Source organism: Rhynchophorus ferrugineus, unplaced genomic scaffold (genome assembly GCF_030347505.1).
Source record: "Rhynchophorus ferrugineus isolate W39M unplaced genomic scaffold, kcgeb_rfMv2 rfM3, whole genome shotgun sequence".
Lineage (NCBI taxonomy): Eukaryota > Metazoa > Arthropoda > Insecta > Coleoptera > Curculionidae > Rhynchophorus > Rhynchophorus ferrugineus.
Genome location: NW_027472582.1, coordinates 66,388,147 through 66,406,661, shown reverse-complemented (window position 1 = coordinate 66,406,661; position 18,515 = coordinate 66,388,147). Strand labels below are relative to the sequence as shown.

Below are 18,515 nucleotides of genomic sequence, written 5' to 3'. Positions count from 1 at the left end.
AAACAATCTTTCATTCTGAAATGATTCACATTAGAAAGAAAGAGTGAAAAAATAACCCGGGTATTCATCCAGAAATAGACAAGTTCAAAATAAACAGTGGTTTCTATTAATACATTTTGATGAACCGTATGAGATTATTGTATGAGCTTCAACAAACAACAATTTCGCAAACACGTGATATTGAACCAAACCACCATCTCCACAATACTAACCCAACAAAGGTAAAACTTTTAAAACTAGATAAATAACAATGTTAGAATAAAATATTTGGTAAAAAGTCGTCGTAATATTGTTAGAGTACAACTAGTGAATTAGATGAGTTATTATTTAGATTGTAATATTAGTTAAAAGAAAGAATCTCTACAAATTCTATCTGAAAAGAGTTGTTCAGATTGTTTGTCTATCTTTCATCACGTCATTGTAGCAAAAATCATTCAAGCTTATCTGTTGTTTTTGTATTATTTATATGATGGTTTTAAAAGCTACAGGCTATTGTAATTTACCAATAGCCAATAACTCATAATTCCTTGAATCCATGTTTAAATTATCATATTTTTATAATAATATTTCTACCAACACATTTTCTACATTTGATTACTGATCTTGAACAATATCAAGCAGAATAATTCATATTCAGTATCAAATCTATAAATATACTTATTCTTTTAAACTATTCAGAAAGTGAAAATTCATGCCTTTAACAATTTAAAATGACACTGATCTAATTATCTGTCATATGCAGGTGTTTAACATGAATTCCTTTTAGTTCTGCCATTTACAGAACAACATTTGGTTGGAAACATTGTTCAGATATATGGAACCAGAGAAGGAATCAGTTATATAGTCTATTCAAAGATTTTTTGCACATACGTCATCACGATGATTAATCTAATGCCTACCGCAATTTGTAAATTCATTTTAGAATCAGACATTTTCCTTCTCATTTTAATCTAGTTATAAAAGACACAATGATGTCTGATATGTCTGATTATTGATAAGAGGGTATAACTCTAACCTATAAACTATTGTGCCTGTATAATTAACTGTAGTTTTAGATGTACTATAATAGTACAATAAATTATATTTGATAACATTTTTGTTTAATAGTGATAGCTTCAACAAAAGCAACTATATAAATATATTAGTTTTTAATTTAAAGCAATTGCTAGTTTTTTAAACTGTCAAATATGGCAATAAGTTGGCGTTGTATTTAGTATTGTTTTAATTCATTTCTCTTTATTTTTATCATTAATTCTTTAATATTCTATGTATCGCAAAACAATTCTAACTGAAGTTCAATAAAACATTTATTTTTAGCGATTTGCTAATCGATTTTACAAATTAATTATTTACGTTAAGCAAAAATCGTTATAGTCGACTCGTTATCTGATAACCATTTCATTATCACCGACACGTAACACATCAGTACAATATTATTAGCAATCAATAAAGATAAAATAGATTAATACAGAAAAAAATTATATTGTACTTAACGGTTCGACATAAAATTGTACGCGTGATAAGGAAAATTATATATTTTTTGTAACATTGGGAGTTTAAGCTAGTTGTGCAATTATTTTGGTATAAAATGTAATAATAAATATCAATAGATCAATAGAAATTGATACTTTCAATTTAACCAGATCAAACATAACACAGCAATCTTAATAACACTTTAGTTTGTCAAAAGCAAATAATTTTTATTATCATCCATGACGTATTCCTAAAAAACAACAGTTATACAAAATAAGATACCGTAAACTAAATTTTTATGTTGAACGATTTAAAATTATTATCTTTCTAGTGAAATAATATTTAAAAAATGTCTCATTGTAAACTGAAACGATATTACATAACCATCACCGTTATTTAAGTAATAACTTGACAAATACTATAAGCAAATAACACTAAATACACGGACGTTTGATGGTTCAATGAAAGTCTGACAAAATATTGTCCGAATGCGCATTACTATATTACAAATTATATTGCATATATATAACATTTAATTCAGAAAATAATAAAAACTGGTAAATCACCGATATGTTCCTAACCTTTAATATTTTTATTGTAATTTTGGATAACTTATGATATAAAGTCTTTCAGATACGGTGGCAGTTTTTACTTGTGAAAGACGAACAAGTTAATTAATAATCTTTCATTGCCTATGTTTTTAGACATAACCTTAGAAATTATCGCAATACAACTGTTAAATGACTTGCATTCAAAATTACTTGACACATTACAAAACAATGATTCTATTCATTTAATACCAAAATATTATTTAGAAAAATAACGCAATATAAATAACTTGTTTATATTATAAATATATTTTTATTCTCATAATTAATAGATGTAAACATAGTTGTGATGTGAAACGTCACCTTTTGTCAACTTAATTTTTATGTTAGGTTAAGTTTTTTCTCTGGAAGTCTTAACAATATTTATCAAGATTCCGTATTATCAAACCCGTAATGTTGTATTTTGCATTGTTGGCTACACATCACGTCGTATAATAATCAATTTGAGTCAAGATCGCTACATAATTGAATGTCGAATCAATTGATTATAATCTAATTAAACTAGTAATGGTGTTGTTGAATCTATGGTACTTTTTTTTGTCATAAAAACGCATTTATCTGTATTTACTGCAGTATCGTGTAAATAATGCTGAGGTAATAAACATTATTGCGATGTGGTACACGAAACCGCGTCACTCTGTAGAATTAAAAAAAACAGCCAGCTCCGTTGCATTATTCGGCGCCTGCTATGCGATAAAAACAGATTACTTTAAGTAAATAACTGAATGAGCTCGACGATTTATACAGTTGACGGCAGGAAGAGAGATAGTGATGTCCAACAAACAAGTCTATATCAAAAATACCATGGCAATGACCCCAAAAAACGACTGAACACACTCTATGAATGGGGAACCTCAAGGCAACAGCCGCTGCCGTCGTCAAACGTTCGGCGAATGTACGTATAAACACGCCGAGAAAGACTTTTCGACAGGGAATTTCGATAAATTTAAGTCGTCTAGTAGTTAATTGTTACTTACACCTTCTGCTTGGACATGGGCGAGTCTTTTGATCAACAACCACTACCACAACATAAACTAAAACGGACCGGGGAAGGAAAGAAGAAGAGAGACAGAGAACTAAAAAGGTGGTAAATAAAGAAAACGAGAACGCAACCTTTCCGTTAAGAGTTACAAACCAACTGAGAAAAAACCAGATAGACGACGCCGGTATTACCACGGCCAACTGAAATTTGCACACTGGCGTTTTTGCGCATACGCCATAAAATGCATCGCGGCTAATTCGACATAACTGACGGAACTTTTATTTGCGATGCACTTTTATGCAGCGGTCACAGTCTTATTATCGCCCGAGTTAAATATTCGGTAAAGTAATGTGTACGAACGGATTTTTGTGCGAGATCGTAGCGCCGACTTCCGTCCTGTTCGCATAGTGAGATTGAATCGCATAGTAGTTTGACGTTTTTTGCTTTACCGACAGCACGATTATGTGTTGCCTATAGTTCGACATTATTCGCGTTTGTTATGGGTGGTCGGAAACTGTGTGGGCGGTTGCCGCTTCGACACAGCCTCGTCGCCAGTTCCTCGATTTTGATTTGCTCGCATTTTTATTGGGATTCAGCGACCGTGTTTTGACAACATTGTCATAAATACATAACCCTAAAATTATTATCCGTTATTTATTTGCAATAAAAATGACTTTTTATGTTTGTATCATTTGAAAAATTATAAATACTAGTATATTGGTAAATATTGGAAAAAATAATCCACGTTTTTAACGTTTTTCGTTTAAAATAACATGTGTTTTATTAAAATAAATTTACATGTATTTGTTTGGGATGAAGATCACTATATCGCATGGGTAATTCGTGAAAGCAACATACAAAATTACTATTTGTTTCTATTACAAACAATAATTATAAATAATTACAAACATTTAGATATAGAGCACGATTCGAGGCGAGGCTGTCTAACCGCTTATCTGCACTACCAATGTGGCCGACATAATTTTTATTAAATAGTCACTGTTGGAAGGAACAGCTCGTTGCCAATTTTCTTAAAGTAATGGTATTTCAGGAAATTAAAAATGTGGATGTTTGGATCAGCAGAAAATATCAATAAATAAATAATAATCATATAAATGTCCGAATTACCAACGAGTCTGTGAATAAATTACATTTCTTTAATTAAAAAAAACATGGCATTCGCCCCTCGGTATCAAGGAAAATATTAATGAATAAGTATTAATTGCGTGGAGAGCTATCTAACTTTTTTAGAGTCTCTATACATATGGTTTTATGATAGAGATTCTGTGTAGTTTTCAATAAATTTTAATAATACAGTATTTAATAAATGTATTGTTATATAAAAACACCTATAATGTAATTAAAAGTTATTGTTTAAAGCAAAAAAGACTAATTTTTGTTGGTAGAAGTATAGGTTTGCGGCATAAATACGTCCGTCCGTCTGTCCAGCCAGAGTGAGAATCAAAGAGAGACGGAGAGGAAATGAATAAAAAGCACATGCGTATATAATTTCAGGCCAACGTTGAACGTCAGCAACTTAATGATTATTTAAAGAACAATCAAAACAATTTTCAATTAATCTTTTTTTCCTTTACAATTATTTAATTTAGACGGCAATAATTTTTAAATATTTCTTAAATAATTGTTTTAAAATAGGACTGGATTAGTATTAGTAATTAATATGTTTAGCCCTCAGTAAACACCGCACAAAAGAATTTCAAATACCGTGTATCAAACCCTTCAAATCAGAAAATGTGTGATAATCAATATTAATATGTAATTTTGCGGTTCAAAAGAAAAAAAAACTATACAAAATAATTATATTACTAACCGATAATATCTACACATTACTTAAAATTATATAAAAATTTGAATAAAATAAGTTTCTGATCAGACTTTTTCTAAAAATACAAATATTAAGTATAATTTCACATAGTTAATTAACCGAGCAACCGAAAAAATTAGGAACCTAAAACATTAATATAGGTCGAAATCATCAGACATTATCCTGTCCGAACATTGGATTTTTGTCTGGATGAAATAATATATTTCGGTATGAAGGCAAACACTATAATATCTAATTAGTGATATTGTTGTGAAATGCGTCTATAACCGAAATAGTTTAAGGAATTTTAAAAAATCCTGGAACCCTATCGCTGCGCCACCTACCGGGTTGGGTTGTGAATCTAAACCGATCTCGAATCCACGTAAAACTATGCACAAAATCTCATTAAAATCGGTCCAACCATTGTTCAATTACATACACATATATATATATATACAAAGCTATTGTGACACTACAGAAGTGGAAACAACATATTCATCTTAAGCGCAAATATGTTGAATTGAGAGTCAAACTACCATATTTATCGCATACTGTGTATTTCGGTTATCACCTGTCGTATGATTTTGCCCAGTAGCCCCAGAATTTCGAGATTTAATTTAATGTTGCTTATTAAATCAAGTTTGTTAAGCACCATATAATCGTCAATAGTAGAATTAGAGTAGACATTTTATGATAACCAAAATAGTCAGTGGGTTATAAAAGTAACCAAAGTACATTCTAATGAGACTTTACAAATTATTGAGAGCATTTTGAACATCGTTTCTTCCTTATGAATTTGATACTCTGAAGTCGGTTTCCAGACAAGTTCGCTGAGGAATCGGCCAAGAAAAGGTCAGCTTTTTTTTTAAGCATATGAAGGGATCTTTATACGTGGATTATTCCCAACGTGATAATATAACAAACTCACATTATTACTATAACCTTTTGGATCACTTTTGGAAACAAGAATTCGTGAAATAGAACGATCTTACTGAAAATATAAATTTTTCATACAATATATTCGCATATATATTTTCATAACTCAAAACCAGCCATATAACTTTTAAGCTTTACGCTTACGTAGAAGAACATGTCAATCTATATCAATAACAGTCAACTCCCGCAAGCAGAGGATTCTAAATATCTTCGTATGTATCTAGATCGACGCCTAACTTGGAAGAATCACATACTAGCCAAACGGAAACAACTTGAGACTTATTGAACAAACTCTACCAAATGTATTGACTTACTCGGGCGTAAATCCAAATTATTATTAGATAACAAGGTGTTATTGTATACCCTTATACTCAAGCCTATTTTATCATGGGACCAAACTAAAAAACCGCTAGCAAGTTTCAAACAACGGTTCAAAAATAAAGTGTTGGGTGTAAAATTTCGAAAGAGCGTCAGTGTATCCCAATGATCTCGCTAATCAGCTAAATATGCCAAGTGACAGTGAAGTGCGTAGATTAAGACGTCTAACACCATCCGATTTATATATATATATATATATATATATATATATATATATATATATATATATATATATATATATATATATATTATAAAATATATATATATATTAAGATAGTATTTTATACAGGAGATAACTTAATGAAGTGATTTACTACATGCCATGTATGTATAATATAAACATAAGAAATACTTATTGCCTTCTGGACAGATTGTGAAACTACTAAGTAATTTAAAAAAATATTTAAAAAACATAAAGTTATTAAAGTTTGTCTTCCTCTGACTGCCGGATCATCATCAATAAGAATGATTTTCATGAAACCAATACAGCTGAATGTAGAGAGGAATTCGGTAGACCCTTCAATAAACTACTATTGTGGTAGAATATACAAATAGTAAAATACTTGAAATAAATGAATTGAAGTTGTCTCAAAAGTAACTGAGAATTTCTTTATGATTTGTGTAATTTTATTGTGTTATTAACTATTAAAACTCATAGATAAGAAACTAAATTAATAGTGCTTAAAAAATGTGTAAAACAGGTTAATTGAAAAGTCCTCGGTGTGGCACATAGATAGCGCTACTGGAATTAATATGTTGTTTAGTTAGCCCTAATCCTCAAAAAATGCGTGTATAAATTTGACAGCTGTCGGATCATTAGTTTGTGAATTATAGCATTTTGAGTGAAGCAACTGTTGTTATTGTGAAAAAAATGGATAAAAAGGAATTTCGCGTGTTGATAAAATATGGTTTTGAAGGGAAAAAATATACTTGAAGCAAGAACTTGGCTTGATGCCGAGTTTCCGGACACTGCCCCAGGAAAATCAACCATCAAGGAATGGGTATGCTAAGTTTAGATGTGGTGAAATAAGCACCGAAAACGGTAAAAGGAGTGGACGCACAAAAGAGGTTGTTACCGACGAAAGTATTAAAAAAATCCACAAAACGATTTTGAATGATACATACATCATATTATTCATCAATATTTGGGTGTGAGAAAGCTCTGTGCAAAGTGGGTGTCGCGCGAGCTCACTTTTAACCAAAAACAACGAGTTGATGTTTCGGAGCAGTGTTTGAAGATGATCAAGCGTAATAAACTCCAGTTTTTGTGTCGATATGTGACAATGGATGAAACATGGCTGCATTATTTTACTCCAAAGTCCAATCGACAGTTGAAATAATTTTTATATTATTTATAAGTTATCCCTAATTAACTATGAAATAATCAATCTTTAAGTATCAGTCACTTCACTCAGTCAAAATGTCAAAACAGAAAAAATAACAAATGAGGTAAATTATCGTGAAAATCTAACCCACTAAATTTCGTAATACCCACAACATTTCAGGCAGGTCCTTTGTTTAACTAAGATCGGAATATCTGAATTTGCAAAATACATTAAGTAAGGATTTACTCAGAACTGCTCACAAATTATGTGACAGATTGAACGTAAAAGTGACCTGTCAACAACTAATAGATGACGGTTCATTTAAATGATTAGTTATTAGTAGAATGTTTTTATTTTTATATTTCTGCTCTGTAAAAAATGATAACATATCATGGACAGACTGTATGTTTGTAACTTGTAAAAATAATTTTATAATCATTATTTTATTTGCAAATTCGTAGACTATTTGAAACAGGTAGAATTGCCAAATATGATTCAAGAATAATTCCCATGAAGTCTTTCAGGAATTATTCCACACTTAAAATGTTATAGATTCTTATTTCTTCCAATATGAGATTGATCTAATTAATTTCCTTTTAGGTCGCGAAGAATATATGACAAAAATTATTTTCAAGATATCATAAAACTAAACAAAATAATTAAATTAAATTTAAAAATATATATTTAGCTTTAAACTTAATTTTATAAATTTGTAAAAATCAGCAGCAAGATATACAAACATATATAAACAAAAAATATATACATAATGTTACCAAGAACAATTTTTTCCTGATATATTAGGTTTGTTACAGTGAACAGCAATAAAACCTTGTTAAAATGCATCTATAACAAAAAATATATGTCGGCCAAAAATATTGAACCCTAGTCACTCTAGTGAAATATATTAAAATACTTCTTTTAATCAAGAAGAAATTCAACCAATTTATCAAGGTAACATATATGTAGAATACAGTAATATTCTCGAGATTATATCTTAAATGCCAAATATCATTCAGCAGAAAATACAATTATGTATAAAATTTAATTAAAAATGAAGTCGAAACGACAAATATTTAATAACGTAAATAGTAAGTTTGCAAACAAATCACAAAATATTTATTGTTATATTCAAATGCGAATCTAGTCGATGTTTATAAAAATCTGTGAACCAAGAGTTTGTCATGGCTAATTGATTATATGGGTTCGTCTTGGCGAAATACCAGGAAGAATCAGATTTATTGTGTCGGGTAAAATGAGACGTTTTTGTTTTAATTGTTAAAACGCTAACAATAGATTAGAACATTAATGAATTGGATAAGTCTGATCTAAATAGTCTCTAAGTTCGATGGCGCCAAATCCGATTAATTTCGTTACGTTTTCGGTTACTTTAAAATGGAATTGCTTTAATAGCCTCGGTTATTAGAATTGAAATTTAACAGTAACAAAAACAGTAGTGATTTTATAAAATGTTCACTCCTTGATGCTGATCAAATGAGTAAAAATAAACTCAGTCCTGTCTCCCTAAAAAAATCCTTAACTGTATTCGAATTATAAAAACAAACGCGTTCAAATTACGTTCTTAATCTCGACAATTAGTCAGTTTTATTACTAAATAATACTACTTCTACATAGAAGCCTTTCAAATAAGGCCAATGTATTGAAGCTTAGCCCAGCTTAATACGAAATAGAAAAGCATCAAGGTTTTTGGCTAATGTTCCGGAACTTTCGAGACCAATTTTAGCTCCCTTTACCTTTATCTTCAATGTCAAAACACTATTCTAACGTTAGTATTAATTTACCCATGAAAAGAATTCCCAAGAACCAATTCAGCCTATAAAATATTCAGATATTCCCAATAAACAAGAGAAATCTTAAACCATCATTTCAAATATAACAGGTCAATTGAAGTGTCCCCGGCCTGATACATAGATGGCGCTACTAGAATTAAATCCATACGTTTATTAGTTAGCCCTAACTCTCAGGAAATGGGTGTATAAATTTGACAGCTGCCGGATCATTAGTTTGTGAATTATAGCATTTTGAGTGAAGCAACTTTTGTTATTGTGAAAAAAATGGATAAAAAGGAATTTCGCGTGTTGACAAAATATTGTTTTTTGAAGGGAAAAAAATACAGTTGAAGCAAAAACTTGGCTTAATGCCGAATTTCCGGACACTGCTCCAGGAAAATCAACCATCAAGGATTGGTATGCTAAGTTTAAACGTGGTGAAATGAGCACCGAAGATGGTGAATGCACTGGACGCCCAAAAGAGGTTGTTACCAACGAAAACATCCACAAAATGATTTTGAATGACCGTAAATTGAAATTGAATGAAAAGCAGACACTCTAAAGATATCAACTGAACGTGTACATCATATCATTCACGAATATTTGGGTATGCGAAAGCTGTGTGCAAAGTGGGTGCCGCGCGAGCTTACTTTTGACCAAAAACAACAACGAGTTGATAATTCGGAGCAGTGCTTGAAGTTTGAGTTTGATCAAGCGTAATAAACCCGAGTTTTTGCGTCGATATCTAACAATGGATGAAGCATGGCTCCATCATTTCACTCCAAAGTCCAATCGACAGTCAGCCGAGTGGATTGCACACGATGAACCGCCCCAAAGCGTGGGAAAACGCAAGAGCCGACTGTTAAGGTTATGGCGTCTGTATTTTGGGATGCGCATGGAATAATTTTCGTTGACTACCTTGAAAAAGGAAGGACCATCAATAGCGACTATTACATAGCGTTGTTGGACCGTTTGAAGGGCGAAATCGCCGAAAAATTAATTTTGAAGAAAAAGAAAGTGCTGCTTCACCAAGACAATGCACCGTATCACAAGTTAGTGAAAACGATGGCAAAATCTGTGAATTGGGCTTCGATTTGCTTCCTCATTCTCATCTACGAGTACAGGAGTAGTGCTGTTTTAATGTACTGTTTTCTATTTGCAAGGAATTCATTCAACAAAATGCGTATAAGTATTACGTAATTGCTTCGGACTATTTCAGAATCTTAACTCATTACAGACTAAACACCCTGTATGTATAGCCATCATTGATGAGTTCAAATTATTAAATAATAAATTTGTTTCTTTCATGTGTGCAATTATTACACCAACGAAATGAAATGACTACGCTGACTACTTCGCAGAAGTGCTTCAAGATTCAGTTACCTATTTTTGTGTAATGATCTGAACGTTTCGTATCCTTAAATAGTTTATGCAGCTAGACCAATTAAAGTAGATGAGAAAAACAAGCTGTTGGAGATACTACAACCACAATTCTAATACCGCCCAAACCTTCCAGAACCAAGCAACTGGGAAGTCACATTAATTGTCTCTTAAGATCTCTCTTAAGTCACAAGTTTCGTCAATATTTACCAATTTTTACTGACCATTAACATATATTTTACCTGTCTGTGTGGTTTTACAATTGTAACTTGTTGCATTTAATTACATTTGCTTGCAATTCTAAGAGTCAAAATTATTAGATTTATAAAGAGAAAATAACTACATTGGTGACAAGATCGAAGCTGCTTGAAAAAGGAATGCAGCTAATCTCATCTTGACAATTTGGTAATAAATATTGCATTATTGATCATTCCGTTGCAAGAAAACAACTCTATGTAATGATGATGTTCCTGAAACATTCGATTAATAGTTGGGTAATCGCCAAAGTTGGAGTGATTCCTGTTGTCTTATTGATTCCTTCTGATCTTAACGATTTTCCACAGAACAACAGAGCTTCTCACGTTTCTAGATACTAGCAGATTCTTCAAAAGAAAATCGCTAGGCCTGTGTGTACATACTTGGAAAATTCAGATCCAAAGTTAGTTAAAGGTTTCAGAATATTCAGAACTAAATTAAGAGCCTATAGAAAGTTTAAAATAATTACAGGCATCGCTAATTGATAAGAGTCTTTTTCGGTCATTAACAAACCTTTCCAGCATGTATAGTCATTGTGACATGAAATATAGAACGGTACCTTTGTTCGCTCAATACAAAATTAAAATTAAGAAAGAAGCTAAGTGGAAAAAACTTAATTTGGAAACATCACGTTAGATAAAAAGAAGCGCAGATCTGTGCTGTCAAAACAAAGTTCCTCAATTAACTACCAATATTCATCTCTACCAAGCCCATGAAATGGATCTACGAATGTATCCAGGATTTTGCCTTAAAACATGAAATAAGGTTGCTGAATCACAGAAATGTGCAAGCAATACAGCTACGGAGAACGCGCAGGAAATCAGAAGATTGAAGAGAACCAAACCAAACCACACGAACTTGTATAGCGGTTACTCTCTTCAAAAGAAAATCTCTAGGTCTGTGTGCATACACTAGCAAAATTCAGTCTCAAAGTTAGTTAAAGGTTTCAGAATATTCAGAACTGAATGATGTCAAGAATCTTGCATTTAATTAAGAACGTATGGAATGTTTAAAATAGCTACAGGCATCCCTAACAGATAATAATAAGATTTTTTAATTATTAAAAAATCTTTCCATCATGTATAGTCATAGCTAACATGTTATAATGATCGTTATAATCATTGTGACGTGAAATATAGAAGGGTACCTTTGTTCGCTCAATACTAAATTAAAATTAGGAAAGAACCTAGGTGGAAAAAGCTTAATTTGGAATCATCACGTTAGATAAAAGCTGAGCAGATCTGTGCTGCCAAAAGAAAGTTCCTCAATTAACTACCATTGCTCATCTCTACGAAGCCTACGTAATGGATCTACGAATGTATCCAAGATTTTGCCTTGAAACATGAAATAAGGTTGCTAAATCACAGAAATGTGGAAGCAATACAGCTACTGGACAGCGCGCAGAAAATCAGAAGATTGAAGAGAACCAAACCAAACCACACGAACTTGTATGGAGGTTACTCTCTTCAAAAGAAAATCTCTAGGTCTGTGTGCATACACTAGCAAAATTCAGTCTCAAAGTTAAAGGTTTCAGAATATTCAGAACTGAATGATGTCAAGAATCTTGCATTTAATTAAGAACGTATGGAATGTTTAAAATAGCTACAGGCATCCCTAACAGATAATAATAAGATTTTTTAATTATTAAAAAATCTTTCCATCATGTATAGTCATAGCTAACATGTTATAATGATCGTTATAATCATTGTGACGTGAAATATAGAAGGGTACCTTTGTTCGCTCAATACTAAATTAAAATTAGGAAAGAATCTAGGTGGAAAAAGCCTAATTTGGAATCATCACGTTAGATTTTATCTAACTTTCAGCTCTTTGCTCTCAGCTTTTTGCTGAGCGGATCTGTGCTGCCAAAACAAAGTTCCTCAATTAACTACCAATGCTTATCTCTACGAAGCCCACGAAATGGATCTACGAATGTATCCAAGATTTTGCCCTGAAACATGAAGTACAATATAGTCAATGAAACAATATAGCTACTGGACAACGTGCAGGAAATCAAAAGATTGGAGCGAACCAAACCACATGAACATGTATAGCGTTAGGCAACTTAAAGAGTTAAAATCTAATAGAAATTGAATTATTTGCTGGTGTATTGATGCAAGTACAACAGAATAATAGTAACAAAATTAAATTATAAATTAAGATTGTACTAACTAAGCGTATCTAATGTAAGGTATACTCACAAATAGGAATTAGGAAACATACTGTATGTAGTAAATTTGTCATTTTGCACTTTTGTTGTAAATTTGGCATATATATATAATCTCACCATACCTTTTTCTTACACATTTTCTTCACTACTATCAAATTCACTACACTTTTTTACCAAAAAAATTTACTAACCATTCTAACCAATCACTTTTAAATACGTTATTAAATATAAATGGGAGATTCATTCATAACAAGTAAAGTTTAAATACTAAACTATATAATTCCTCGAATCCACTATGATAACACATACCCAGGCGTATACGATTCTTGGAATTATTATAGACGTAGATACAAGCATAACCTGGTTGGTTACCTGATATTTATGCGATAATAATTCGACAACTATCAAACCAACTGAGAAGTTTAATACATTTTATTGGCGTCGTACCATATCTATTTGGTAGTAGCGACTACAGTATATAGCGTCACAGTTATCAGGCTTATAAATTAATATTAAAGGATTTACAACAGATGGTATTTTTTTCTGTTTTCCTCCAAATCCAAGAACGATTACCATGGAGAAATGAACCATAACATGTTTTTGTTATGGTTTGAAAATCAATTGTTAAAAAACCTGGAGGAACCATCAGTTATTATTATGGACAATGCACCATATCTTAGCACACTGGTATCTCTATAATAGCATCAACAAAGGCTGTATTGTAGGAATGGCTTCCAAAACATGAATTGAGTTTTGAAGAGACTATGCTAAAAACTGAAGTTTTTCAAATTTGCTACTAGGTATAAATGAAATGTTTCATTGCGTTTTTTGCAATTTACCTTTTTTTAGAAATAAGCCCGAAAAAAGATATACAGTAGATCAGATGGCTGAACAATATGGTCACATAGTTTTATGACTTCCTCCCTATTACTGTATATTCAATCCAATCGAGTTGATATGGGGTTAGCAAAGAATTCTTCTAATAGATATGCTGGTCGAGAAGGATATTCCATGAAGAACTGTTTGGATATGCGGAAAGAAGCATTGTCGACCACTTTTGGATGAACTCGAACTATTTATCGAGAATGGTGTACACAGGTAGTGGTAGAAGAAATAAAAAATACAGTGAAGATGACTTGACAAGTAAACACACCATAGAAAGAAACAAAAACTAAATATAAGAAGGTAAATATGCTCTCGAGTGACAGTAAAATGCATTACTTTGATATATAATTGTTAATTAGGTGGATTAGGCCTTCAAGGGGATACAAGTACTTAAAAATATGTGCTTAGAATTCTACCTCATGGGTAGTGTGGAAAATATTTCAATGTAAATATAATAAAACAACTCTAACCTACAAAATATTATACCTTTGTTTTTAATTGTCGTTTTTACTCCTTCGATAATATATGCATTAGATGTACTATAATGTTAAAATAAATTATATTTGAAGCCCGCTTGGTGGCGCAGTGGTAAAGGCGATGGGACGGTCCTCCTGCTGTTGCGATAGGCGCGGGTTTGAATCCTGCTGGGGCATGGTCGTCAATTTATGTTTGTAATTCTTTAATATTTGTGAATGTCCTAGGCAAGAGACAAGGAAAATGATCCCAGTCACGCCAGTAACCAGGCTGGGTAAGACCGGATGTCTTCTGGGAAGATTTCCAAAGTTGGTGGTCACTCGCCAGTCGGTAGGCTTAATGCCGAGGACAGTGGTTCGGAGCCCACGTTAAACTTTAGGCCCAGTCCAGATAAACCCATAGTTGGTAAAAGGAGACTTTCGAAATCGAAATTTGTGACGTCAAAACATCGCAATGTCATGATATGTCAAATGTATGTCAAAGCCAAACTAAACTAAAACTTGACGCGGCAACATTGCGATTTTTGTCACAAATTTTGATGACGCATATATAAATAAACTTTGAAGAGAATATAGGTATATCCCATTGTCGATCATGTACTCTCAAAAAATATATTCATAAGTCAGCTTATTCATAAGTTCTCATTGGTATTCGATAATGTTTAAAAAAATGTATGCAAAGATTTTCTCCCATATTCTCTTGTCCATATGTGATGTTGCTCTGAAGTCACACTGAAGTAAAACATTGAAAAGTCCTTCTAAAATATTAAAAGCGTTTTTCTTGAAAGAATAACTGGTTAATAATCGGATGGACTTGATGTCGAATCTTAAATCTGATATTATTTTTATCTGATTTTTAAGATTAATAAATAATTACGCTTGCACAAACAAGGAGTTGATTTTTCAGGGTGTCCATTTACTACTAAATAACATAATATTTGCAATAATATAAAAAGCATACATTCAAATGTGGAGGTAAGAATAACGAATTCTTAATTTAATTAACGCATCAAGCCTAGAAAAATAAGATATTTAACGTTACGTGAACCGAATAAAATCACTCAGAAATAATTGACTAATTTAAGTTATTGTTATATTTCCGCTTGACTTCATAGATTTTTATATTCACTATTTTCCAATATGTCTTGTAAAAAATAAAACGCATTACTCACAGTTCTTTGACATTAGATAATTAGATGAATAATTTCATGGGAAAACAAGTATTTTTAAACTTTAAAAAGAAAAAATTGAGAAGTATTATTCGCATTTTTCTTTTAGAAATATTTAGTCTCATTTCCGCTTTTTTTTAAATATATCGTTGGAATACATTGCGAAGAATTTTTAGTGTTATTAAATATCATGTTTCTGCGGATTTTACTGTAACTTATAAGCTCTACTGACTGGTGAGTGATTAAAATGGGGACTATCAATATAACATAGTATATAACATATGGGGAGTACTTTCCAAATATTTAATAATAAAAGAGACTATGTTGTTTAATCTACTGTTGGGAAAATAGTATATTTGTTTTCATGAATATTCATTTTCCTTATTCTGCACTTGTTGATGTCAGTATGATTTTTACTGCTCGTACTTCTAGTATAACAAATATATTCCTTACATAATATTCCGCACTGCTCTAATTATTTATTTTTTCATATTTTCTCAATATTCATCTATTGATATCTGTCTTGGCCCATCTTCAGTCGAATGAAAATCGATTAAGGATTATTTCGATAACTAATTGTTGGTTGATAGCATCTGACATTAAAACACAATACGACACAGTAATTTGAAATAAAAAACAAAACAGAAAAACCAAGGAAAACAGACATAAACGGTTTCAATACATATATATATTAAAAAAACAGAAAAATGCGTAATTTATAATTCCTGAGCCGTATTGCCGAATTACATTAACAAGTAAATGGTATTTAAATTTTAGGAAAAATAATTTTTTCAATATAAAAATAATGAAGTTATTTTTTTACGTATCTTGTTCCTATTAATATCCAACCACAAAGGACTTATTTTTATATACCTATTTTAAAGTCTCCTTTTACCAACTATGGGTTTATCTTGACTGGGCCTAAAGGTTAACGTGGGCTCCGAACCACGATCCTCAGCGTTAAGTCTACCGACTGGCGAGTGACCAACTTTAAAAATCATCCCAGAAGAATTCCGGTCTTATCCAGCCTGGTTACTGGCATGACTGGGATCATTTTCCTTGTCGGATTTTACACTCTTGCCTAGAACATTCACAAATTTTAAACAATCACAAACATAAATTTACCACCATGCAACAGTAGGCTATCGCAACAGTAGGAGGACTATCCCATCGCCTTTACCACTGCGCCACCAAGACGGCAAAAAGGACGATTTTAATATGTAGATATAATTCTTGGTGTACGAAATACGCAAATATTATTTCTTAGATTTATAGATCTGTAGCACTACTACCTGTGTGAAAAAAGCAATATATAAATATGTACATGTAGTCTACAAGTCGAATGACTAAAATTTATTTCAGTTTTAGTTTAGTTTAGTAATTATGCTTAGAAAATATGGTAATAGTTATCGCTAATAGAGGCATAAAATTATTGCTGAAGGCCCAGAAAGGTGAGTCAGCACTGCATATATCACATATAGGTTTGAAGGTAAGTCTCAAATAACATAGTAACTAAAACCATGGAACTATTCTGAATATTGCCCATTTGTTGAACTAGCTATTGTAAAAGTGGTTTTACATTGATTGGTCACCAGCCTTATTTGATTTGATAGTCTGATTCTATTTCTTTTGGGATTTTGCGAAAAGTAATAATCAACAATACAATAACGTCAAAATGTCAATTTTTTTTTCAATAAGTTTATTAACCAGAGTAGGATTAATGTAATTAATTATTATGGATGTACACGCGATGTCAGTTAAAGAGACAAGATGAGAGAAAAAGCGCACCTCTTCTTTAGAAATACTGAAATTGGTCCCCCAATACATGAAACTGTATACCGTATGTTTAGTCATTTCACAAGCTATTTTATTTGACCAATGGTCTCGTAATTTGAGGTTGAAATAAAATTATATCGTTCTACTGATATATCGATATTTTTCGATATTTTTACAAAAAAAACTAAAGACATTTCTTAAACATTTTAATAAAACCTTAAAATTAAGTACCAACTTTTATTAAATTTTGGCCACTTTATAAAATGTTTAGAGAATATCGATTATTTTTTAGCCCGATATATCAATATTTTTATTTTTTCTTAAAATTATCAATATATCTTTTATAAAATATCGAATTTTTTCCAAGTTGTTGCAGACAAATTTATATTATTTTTCTCCGACATACCTATATATGTTTTATATATCGATATTGTTTAAAATATCGAAATACTAATATTTTTCTTGGTGGCGGACATCCCTGTTTCACGGCCTATAATCCTGGAAAATAGAATTCAGAGAGATTGATAAAATGTTGAATGTTCGAAAGATTTCGTATGTTATTCTTGTTGTTATTATATTATAGAACGAAATACTGAAGATCATTATTAGACCGCAATATCAACAGCTTCAAGGAGTTACTAACAACAATTTTAAATTGAACACGAAGAGTTAAGAGAGTGACATTTTTTGATTTGGTTAAGTAACTTTACCACTGTTAAAACAGAAGTTTACGAAATATGAATATGAATATTATGGTAAATGACGCCTTTTTGATATTTGAACAGAAATAAATAAGTAAGAATGTACGTAATCTTGGCGTGAAACATCTTTTTTAATTAATTACATTATCTTATATTAGATATGCTTAGTACAATGTTAATTTACATATTTATTACTACTGTTCTGTTGTACTTGCATTAATACAAAAGCAAGGCGAGTACGGGATTAATACATCAGTATGTATTTCCAAAATTAAAATAAAACTAATCTACTTAAGCTAAAGTTAAGAATATACTTATTTACATTACAAATTCTTGTAATTGGATTTGCTTCGATCTTTTGATTTCCTGTTTGTTGTCCAGTAGTTGTATTG

The 18,515-nt window shown here is 31.3% G+C and overlaps 1 protein-coding gene across 2 annotated transcripts in view; it reads right to left on the bottom strand.

Moving 5' to 3' along the window:
* Imp (IGF-II mRNA-binding protein) overlaps positions 1-18,515 on the bottom strand; it is a 119,650-nt gene that overhangs the window by 53,861 nt on the left and 47,274 nt on the right. The window contains exon 1 of one of the 2 annotated variants that reach the window (XM_076399210.1): positions 3,059-3,299. The exons of the other annotated variant lie outside the window; for it this stretch is intronic. Within the exon in view, the coding sequence (XP_076255325.1) occupies positions 3,059-3,075 (17 nt within the window). The 5' untranslated portion in view covers positions 3,076-3,299. Of the gene's footprint in view, positions 1-3,058; positions 3,300-18,515 lie in introns of those variants that run through there. 2 annotated transcript variants of the gene reach the window in all.